At 44.5% G+C, this 10,340-nt stretch overlaps 1 protein-coding gene across 11 annotated transcripts in view; it reads right to left on the bottom strand.

The window, feature by feature from the left end:
- Window positions 1–5,677: 5,677 nt before the first annotated feature.
- STXBP4 (syntaxin binding protein 4) overlaps window positions 5,678–10,340 on the bottom strand; it is a 78,614-nt gene continuing 73,951 nt past the window's right edge. For 9 of the 11 annotated variants that reach the window (XM_064467027.1, XM_064467030.1, XM_064467026.1 and 6 more), the window contains one exon: window positions 5,678–9,738. In XM_064467027.1, coding sequence (XP_064323097.1) covers window positions 9,627–9,738 — 112 coding nt within the window. In that variant the 3' untranslated portion in view covers window positions 5,678–9,626. The remainder of the gene's footprint in view (window positions 9,739–10,340) is intronic. The other 2 variants (XR_010375426.1, XM_064467032.1) reach the window with 2 other exon arrangements.

Below are 10,340 nucleotides of genomic sequence, written 5' to 3'. Positions count from 1 at the left end.
TATTCCCATTTTATAGAAGAAGATGTTCTAGGGACATCTGAATAGATTTAATAGAGAAATTGCATGCCTAAAAGGTGTTCTAGAAAATCCCATCATTATCACATGACTGCTTTTATTCAGTGCACTCAGGAATCCAGCAGATCTGCTGGTTGTACTTTGCTTCTCTTCTTATTTGGTTTAAAGCAATAGTTCTGAAGCTTTCATTTTATTCCCCTTCTGGGGCAGAGGAGAAGCTGAAATGAAACGATCTCTCATCATTTTCTTTTTAAGGCAAACTTTCAGGAACGGGACTTATTTGGAACTTCTTGAGGTTTAATTTGGTTTTGTGATCAAGAAACACAGAGGTCATATTAGTGAAATCCAGTTAGGCTCCAGCCCTGGCAGGGACGCGTGGCGTAAGGCACATGAATCCGACTCCCTGTCCTGCCCTGCTCTCCAAACCTTCAGCCTCCACGCCAGAGCTGTGCTTCTTACCTCAGGTATTTGGGATTACTGCAAACCCGACTCACCTGCTCGGGAGCTGCAGCGTTGCAGTCTTTCCCTTCGAGACACGGTGGATGACAGGGAAAAAGGCAGCTCGGATCCAGGGGCGTGATCAGAACTAGGGCACAAGGATGTCGTGCCGGCATCAGTTCTGTGAACAGCTACTAAATGCGGTTAGTGCTAGAAGTGGCAGGAGGCTGTGCTGTGGCCTTGGCTTTAACAAGGAATTACAGACACTTCTGTGGGCATCTTTCGTTTAAGCTTCCTGCACAGAGCTAGAATGGTCACTACCTTTACAGAGCAAACTTTTTTTTTTTTTAAGGACTTCCCGCTACAATAAGCTAAAAGCTGTTCGAGCAAGGAAGAGCTTACCTGATAGCGATCCTTTCTCGGGAACCAGCTCTGATGCACTGCGGATTCAAGGGCGTGATGGTACACCTGACTGCGTGCCACCGTCTTCACTGCCAGCTGCGGAGTCCCTTGCCTTGCCTTTCCCATCTGGCTGTAGCAAAAAAAGAAACTAGCTGCCCCTCCTTACCTGGAGAGCAGCAATTTCTCTCAGCCACATCAGAAACCAAATCACTAATTACGGCTCACCTCTGGGCAGTAGCCATCCCTTGCCCAGAGGACTCCTCTTGCAGCACCCACTTGTGCCGCAGCAAAACTTGATTGCCGATGGCCAACGAGTTTTCTTGTGCGAGGGAACCTATGTTTTTATGAATGCAGAGAAGTTATCAAGGCCTTTTCCCTCCCTTTCCCAAAACTGTACTCACCTGTAAGTAGGTTAATTTGTGTATACGTAACGGTGAGACAAGCAGCGATAACAAACCTGGACTGAAAAAGACTCGGCCAACCTCTGAGCACAGCAGTGTAACAGACTTTTCAGTTACCCTCGGCAGCCACAGGGCTTTCCTGTTAGTGTGCATTTACTGCTCATTTGATTTGTGGTTTTTATATCACTCACTGTGGGCTCTAAATGGTTACTGGCCCACCCCAGCCTGCATTACCATGCTACTTCAGCATCTGAAATCGGAATGGGCTAAGCACACACGCGGAGAGCTTAGGCTCAGGTGGCTGGACGACATTCTCAAAGACGAGCACATGAAGACATGAATGACTTTAATTGCATTTACACATTTTCATTTAATGATAAAATAATTCCTTTCGGTTGCATCTTTCAAATAGCCAAATAACACAAGAGTCATACTTTTAACGCTGTTGGTGCCCTATTTCTTGTTCCTCTTTATTATTTACAACACTTTTGTATTTAATTTGAAGGAATAATATGATCTGAGAGTGACAGGCAGCTCTCTTAATGGGCTTGTCTGCTCCTGCTCATGCCATGACATCAATTATCTGCAGCTGTCTTTGACCTGGAATGTGTAACCCCCATGGTGAGTAATTACAGTGCCTAACGTTAGGGCCCCCAGCGGCACAGGCCAGCGATTAATAAATGCAGTTCAGGCTGCTGCTTGGGGACTGAAGGCTTCACTACCCCTGGGGAGCTCAGGGCTCTTGGTTTTCTCAGGCCATTGGGGTTGCAAAGGAACGGTGATGCATTACCAGCCTTTGGAGTAAAAATGGAAAGGTTAGAAGGAACCCCAATGCTCTGTCTCTCTCCTATATCAGTGCTATTATTGTTGCATTTTTATTTTAGGCCACAGACATAATTTTCTTTTTCCATTTCAATCATATGTTTTAATGAGTTCTTCTCACATACAAGAAGAAGGATTTTTCGTGATGATAATAATAATTGGGCCATAGGGAAATATTGACTGTTTAATAGTTAAAGAGTAGGGTAATTCGAAAGAGATTAAGACATTTCTGATTCGTGTGAGGCTTTTGGGGGTCAGGGTGACTTATCCAAAGCACCGGCAAACCTACTGATTTTTCATGGTTTGCTTTTAGCCAAGACACCTAGCAATCAAACCGCTGTTCCCCATCATGACTGTCTTGAGAAGCTGGATCCTTTCTCGTCAAGACGAGTGATCATTTCAGCAAACTGCCTTGTTTGCAGCCCTCAGGGAATAATAAGGCATCATATAGTTGCAGTTCAGTATCTCTAGTTGTCAATAGCCTTTGTAACTTGAAGGCAGAACATAGCTTATGTATGTTCTGGAAAAGATGCTGGACTAAATTCAATTCTGTGAGTCTTGAGTGCCATCAGAACGACTAACCAGATCATCGTCCTTTCTGTTACACTGAGAAGAGCTCAGCCTAGATGACATATATGCGCTAATGCAAGAAAATAGCCTTAGACTGTAGTTAACCCTGTACATTGTAAAGACAGACGCTTATCATATACATCAGATCAAACATGGCCTTATGGCTTCAGGGACGGAATTGGCAGGGGACAGGCTAACCTCCCAAAACAGACTGGGAGCAGGAGGGAGAAAGAGTTTTTTTTTCCCCCAAATGAACAGCTTGACACAGTTTGGATTTCACTTGGATACTGTACCATGGGGACAAAATCAGTATGGGTTATTAGATTTCAACTTCCCATCCTAGTATTTGGAAACACAAAGCTTTATTTATAACAGATTTTGGCCCATTCCATTTTTTTTTTCAACCATATGACTTAATGATGAAGGATAAAAATACCTCATTGCATCTTTGTGGGAAGAGACTTCAATACTGTTAGCTTGTAATAAAATAACTTATTTTAAGAGAGTGTTACAAAAATATCAACCTATTAAATCCATGACAACATCAGCCACTGTCTGGGGAAAAAAAAAAAAGCAGAATGAGCAATAAATAATGAAGCAACCAAAAATATGACCAGAATCTGGACGGTACAACCTGTGAGATGGCCAGTAATTTTAGTATTACATGAAAACAATCCCCAGGGAAAGGCAAAGCTGGTTACAGAGGACAAAGGTTAGGCTTTATTCATTAGTATTTGATTTTTGGTACACTATCATTGCAAGCAGTAAAGGGAAAGATTTACTAAGGTATTTAGGTACCTAAACACGCCTAGCAGCATTTATAGCAGCATCTAAGTAGGTTAGGTGCCTAATTCCCATTAACTCCATCAACATCGTTAAGCTGCTAAACATCTTTGCAAAGCTGCCCGGTGTCTCTCGCTCGTTTGAGCAGCCGAAGCTCAAGCTGGCGCTCCTCGGGCAGGGTGGGATGGGTGATACGCGAGGTCCCGGAGCACGGAGGCAAACAAAGGCTCCTGAGCTGGCTGGGAGGTCTGTTACTGACGTAAGCTAGAGCCGTACGGAAGTCACTCACAGCAGTACTGGCAAGAAAGGACACCGAATTTTGGTGCTCGGATTGGAATGAGCATTAAGCTGTCTGACTCAGTGAGTTTCTTGAGCTGAGCGTTAAGAATCCCATCAGTTCCCAGAAAAGTCAAGATTTCACAGGCCAAGTCATAACAATATTTGCTGAGCTTCAGGAGAGCCTTTCCCACTTGTCAGTCCTGCGCAGCCTGGCCTGTTCCACAACTGCAAACACTTTTCTTAAAGGATTTTCCTTGCCTTAACTTAATTCCAACAGACACCCTCCTGCCTGTCAGAAGCATCTACTAGATCATTTGTTTCAGGTTCATAAAGCAGCCTGTCACGAGAAGCATTTAAATAGATGGTGAACGTTACGTGGGATAGATCAACCCGCATTAAACACTTTGCTTGACTGAACCTGTCTCTCGGTACTCCGGCTTGTCAGGTTTATCTTCCACGCCAAAACACACGTGGTGAAACCTGGCTCTGGCAGCCGGTGCTCGAGGTAACCTTGACTGCACTTGGTCTGAGGAGCAGATGAGGCCACCCAACGGATAGTGTCCGTGAGGCAAATATATTCTGAAGTAACCAGCAAATTACAAGGATAAGTTGCAGGAATTACTCCCATTTTATTGTATTTCTCATTTTAGTGTAAGTAATTTTGTATTCCTTAATTTACAGCAGAGGCTCGAGCCTCCAGCTGATCTCTAGGCTGGATCCTATTAGTTTCTGTTCCTTAAACTACAACCATGGGGAATGTAAGTAAAGTATGCGAGGCTCCACAGAGACCTGCACAGGAACTGCAGCAACGCTGATTTGCTTTTTCAGCTTCCTTTAAAAGTTGGATTTTGGCAATCCTGAAAAGTTTGATGTTAGAGCAGGGATTTGTTCCCTCTCCTTGGCCAGCCGCTGGGCATTTGCCCCATCACATGCCTACAACAGCCCTAGAAAATAAGCACGAGCTGATTCAGTAACATGCATAGCCCAAGCAGACGAAGAAGTGATTTGTACTGTTTAATTACATAAGTAAGTACTTTCTATCACTGAAACCTGCATTCTGAAGGACACAAGGGATTTCCACCACCACAAATGTTTTTGAGTACGAAGAGGAACAGCAGCCTGCATCAGTTATGGTTTTAAAGGGGGTGGTATTAAACAGGGAGCTTTCCAGCCGGAAGCCGAGCAGGATCATCCTTCGAGAATAACACTACTTGAGAATTTACAGTGAAATTCTCTGTACAGAGTCGGGCACCACTGCAAACCCACGTGAGTCCTTACAGCTCCAAATGAAATTGGTGTGGGAACAGATTTAGCGCTGTAAGGTTGGGTCCAAGGAGGTCCTTGCTTTGCATTAGATGTCTGTGTGCAGACGGCAGCTGTTGGCTTTTCTCCCCAACTGACCATAAAAATCTAAAGGCCGTATGCATTTACTTACACATTAACCATATCTCCTTTATAGACTTTGCTGTAGAAAACCACAGCGCAGCCATTACACAGCAGCGCGGCCACGCACCGGCCAGCACGTGTGCCTGACCGCTATGAGGATTTAAGTGATGTTTATGGAGTGGCCAGCTCAAATATGTGTGCGTGCTTGTATTTATCTGGTGGGGGGTGACAAAAGGATCATCTAATTTATTGAGACACTGAGTAGTGCTACAAGTTATTTAGCACCTACGAAGCCGAGCATCCAATATGACTGTGTAGGTATTTGTGTTAAGCTCTTTGCTTTGATGGGAGAATGTGCCATTTTAAATTTACGGGGATATCTGCAGGATTTGAAGGGCAGTGTGGTGCAAGCATTCAGGTGAAGATTAACATCAGTGTGTACCAGGACAGTATTTTTCACAATGTCACCTTTACACGGAAAATAAATAGAGGTACAGGAATCATTTATGCCCCCGTGACCATTCCCTTATAAAGCTGTAGTTTCACTATTTTAAAGGATATAACGTGCACTTTAATTTCTTTTCCACTTAAATTGTTTTTATTCTGGAATAAAAATGAAAAGTTGTTGTTTACAGTGTTATGTTTGTTGACAACCGCTCTTCACAAATTTCTTTTAAGTTATCCTAGAACCACTTTCTCAATATACACAGTTCAGCTTAATCAAAATAATTTCACAAACTATTTCACAGAAAGGAAGAGACAAGGGGAGATAGAGAGAAATAACCTAGGAAACAAGTATGCCAGCGTACAGAAATAGATTGGAACATTTGGAGATTGTAGCTGGAGATTGTAGGTATGAAACAGTAGTCTCAATAACAGAGAATTTGAACTAGCAGGTTATCTGAAGACGTAGTGCTTACCGGAGAAGCAGCTAGTTAGAGATCTATTTCTAATGTCTTTAATTCCTAGCCAAATTTATGAGAGAGAGGGAGAGAGAGTCTCCAAGCTTCTGAAATGTTCTCATCTGTGGGTGCAGACAGTAAGCAGAGCAGGCAGATGGCCAACATTTTGCCTCGATGCCCCCCTCCCTCGTGCACAGCAGGCTGGGCATTGCATGCTCGGAGCCAGAGACCGCTACCAGCGCCCCGGGAAGGGCGAGCAGGGTGTGCAGAGCTGTCCTCCTCCAGCTGATCTAACACAAGGACAGCTTTAAATTGCTCTCCGTGAAGCCTCTGCTCATGCAGCCTGCCTGATCCATACTCTCTGTCCCTAAATAGCTTCTCCCATTTGAAAGACCCAGCTAGCTGTCACTGAGCCACTAGCAGAATAAATCAAGACTGCGAGGGTCAAGCGGAGATTCAAACCTCTCTTGAACAGAATTGGAAAACTGGAATCTATGTGCAAGCTGGATAGCACGGAAGTATGAACTGAACACGCCTGTCATAAAGCATCCAAATGACCACTAAGGCTACAGCACAAATCGCAAGGAATTCAGAGCAATGTATCTCCTCTATGGGTCACGAGGCTGTGCCATTCGCAGAAAAGGGATTGAAATAAAAATGCTTCTCCAGTGTCCAACCCTGAAACCAAAGCACGTGCTCTGACCCTTCAGATTGTGTTCCCTGGGAACACAAAGGCGGCTGTGAAGCTTGTAGGAGCAACCGGAGCAAAATATGGCTAACGCATTTATGTGTTATTGCTATGAGAAGTTTTCTTAGAAATGTAAGTTCCTGTGGGTCTGCTGAGCAAGCTCTTCTTCCTAATCCACATCACCTGTGTACATTCATGGATAATTTGGTTCTGACCTAGTTAAAAGTACAAAACAAATTTTCCTATTTGCTTAGTCAATATATCCCGACATCTACTTCCAGCAAAGCCTGCAAAGAACTCTCTTGTGAGCTGCGCTTCGCTCCTCCAGGAAGAACATTTGGTGATGTGCTCTACAGCTCACAGGCCAAACGCTATTCAAAGAAGAGCCTTGACCTGGGTTTTAAAAAGACTGTATATTATTTTTCATTCAAAAGGATCAACAGCTACAGCGTGCCTGACTTGGCACAGCTCTGTCATGCTACGGACAGAGAGTGTGGCACAGGCACCATAACTGCAGGTAAGTCTGGTCTTTATATCCATTCCTCAGAGTGCAAGGATTTTTAAATCCAGTGCCATACCTGCTGCAACAGCCCTCCAAAAAAATGCCTCATTCCCTTGTACCTGTCAGCAGAGGTGAGCCAGAGTGCAGAAGTGTGCCTGAACCCTTCCAGGGATGTTCGGAAGTCCTTAAGTGCACTCCTCAGAAAAATGCAGACTGAAGTCTATGCCTGCCTCACACTGTTACCTTCCTGTTCTCCTTGGGCTGAAGGTCAGAGACAGGGCTTTCCTTTGGCATAGTCATCAGTGCTGCTGCAAAGCTTCAGGTCCTTCTCTCATTCATTAGTCAACACCCATCATCTATATTATATACACACACACAGAGATATATATAAACAGCCTCCAGAAAAATGTAGCACAGAATAAGATATTTGACAAAGCTGGCATCATATACTGTGCTGCGAATAATGAGATTTAAAATAGTCTGTGCTAAACCCTATAACCTGGCCCAAAAGGACCGGAGTGGACACTGTAATGGAAATACCTTTAGATTGTTGTAACCCATGGTTTGAGCTGCACGTTATGGGCATTAGTGTAGCAGGAACCATCTGAACCAATGGAGGAGAAGCCTTACAAGAAGCTGTGCAAGTGCAGTAGTGACCTGAGCTGAGCTGGCTTTGGTGCCCAGTAACTCCACCCAACACACCACCTCTCCTGCCCTCAGTGACCGCTGGAACACATGGAGCCCAAAGTCATGGACTAAATGAACTTGGTGGACATTCTGTGGACACTTTACAGGGGTGGTCCATAGAGTAAGGGAATGATACCCGTGTATTATATCGAAGCATGGAAGGGTGGAGGTGGGTAACGAGAATGTACCGGATAGTGTGGGACCTGAGCATGATGTGAATGGTATGGAATAAGGGGTGGAAAACATGCTGGTTTTGGCTGCTGTAATTTTCTTCACAGTAGCCGGTATGGGGCTGTGTTTTGGATTTGTGGTAAAAACAGCATTGGTAACTCAGGGATGTGCTGGGCTGCGCTTACACAGAGCCAAGGCCTTTTCTGCCCCTCACCCCACCCCACCAGCGAGGGGCTGGGGGGTCACAAGGGGTGGGGAGGGGACACAGCCAGGACAGTGACCCCAGCTGACCCCAGGGGTGTCCCACACCGTATGGCGTCATGGTCAGCACATAGAGCTGGGGGAAGGAGGAGGGAGGGGGGGACGTTGGGAGCGATGGCATTTGCCCAAGTCACCGTTACGCACGATGGAGCCCTGCTGTGCTGGGGACGGCTGAGCACCCGCCTGCCCCTGGGGAGGAGGGAATTAATTCCCTGTTTTGCTCTGCTTGCGTGCACAGCTTTTGCTTTGCTTATTAAACTATCTTTAGCTCAACCCATGAGTTTTACCTTTTTTCCGATTCTCTACCCCATCCCACTACAGGGGGAGTGAGCGAGCGGCTGGGTGGTGTTTAGCTGCCTGCTGGGTTAAACCACGACAGAGGTGCAGTGAAACCTGTTCATTAAGATTGCGCCAGCACCCCCTGTCATTTTCTATATCCTCTTTAAATCATCACCAACGTGTACATAATGATTTTGTTCTACTTAAAGACCAGCTTTGAGGAGGTGACTGATTTCTGCTGATCCTGGAGGTGGTTTCACAGGTTTCATTGTACTTGAAACTTCACAGCTTCCACTGAAGTATTTGATGCATGTATATATCAGCTTAGCAGAGTACAAAAGTAGAAAAATTTTCATTCTTGCCTCATATTGTTGACAGAGTATGATGTCCTCTACCAAAACTGTTTCTTTTCACTTGACAACTTATCAAAGACTCATTTTTCTAAAGCCCAAACTGAATCTTACAAAATATTTGTTTTAAAAGTCATCATGGCTCCAATACTTGTAATAAATTGCTAAATTTCTATTAGCAAAACTTATTTGCAACTTTCTTCCATAAAAATAAAAATTTTCAGTAGTTAAGGCATCTACATTACACTCACTAGCACTGGTTAAAAAAAGATAAAAGCTCACCTTGCATCTTTCATTCAGCCACTACCTGGAATTCACCATGTGAAACTGCAACCAATGTCCCAATCTTAACTCTTCTGCTGGACAGAGCTGTGAAACTTCCACTTGAGGTCAGTGGAGTTATGCCAAGAGAAGTCATGAAAGGACCAGATCAGGCCTTAAGATAAGACTGCTCCCTGCACGCCAAACTGGGACAGATTAAGGACCGAACAGAGACTTCTGCAGTGCCTGCATCTTTTGCAGCACCCATGAATAAACCCACCTAAAAAACGGCAGAACTTCCTCAGACTTGAAGGGGACAAACGTCATCAGGTACTATTACATTGGACTAGAAGGTATGTAGATAAGAAGTGTGCATCTTCTCACGAATGTACTGAAACTGGACAAACTACATTCTGTCAAGAGACGTCCTCAGCTCTTGGACCCGGGAAGCTCTTTTATTCCACTGTCATCATCCTCAGAGCCAAGCAAGCTTAGTGCGCTTGTTACAGGATGGATCCATGACGTCGTCTGTGTCACATGGCTAAAAAGAACCAAGAGAAAAAACCACAGGTTTACCAATCTCAGAACAAGAAATACCTGATTGAGTCTGGAGTTGTAATGATATTACAGCACTCTCAAACACAGAATTCTCTTTTTCTTGCTAACTACGAGATTTTACAAACAAAATGTGGAGCCTTCTGAGTGCCAGAACCCAGACTGAAGGTCCCATTTCCCATGGCATTAGAGACATCAGAGGCTTTTGTAAGAGACTCCCGAGACAGGCTGGTGACAGCGCCTGTTCATTAGCAGAGCTGTAGACAATCCACACTGTGCAGCCCAGACTAGCCAAGTCTTACAAAACGCCAACAAGCTAGCAAGGTACCAACGTTGCCATCCCAGCAGTTAAAGGCTGAGGTCTAGAGGAAGTTGACCAAATGTGGAATCACATCGCAGAAATACGCTCAGTTTGTTAGAACAGGAACTGATATTCTAGTTTCATTAAGCCATTCCTCTTCTTGCAGAAAAAGGCTGATGAATAAATCCAAAACCAGATGCTCTTTACATGGCCTTTAGACCAAATTCTGGACATGCTTCCACAGCCTTTAACACTTGTAATAAAAGGGAGTCAGTACTACTTTTTAA

The sequence above is a fragment of the Phalacrocorax carbo genome, chromosome 16 (genome assembly GCF_963921805.1).
Source record: "Phalacrocorax carbo chromosome 16, bPhaCar2.1, whole genome shotgun sequence".
Lineage (NCBI taxonomy): Eukaryota > Metazoa > Chordata > Aves > Suliformes > Phalacrocoracidae > Phalacrocorax > Phalacrocorax carbo.
This window is presented reverse-complemented; position numbering and strand designations above follow the sequence as displayed.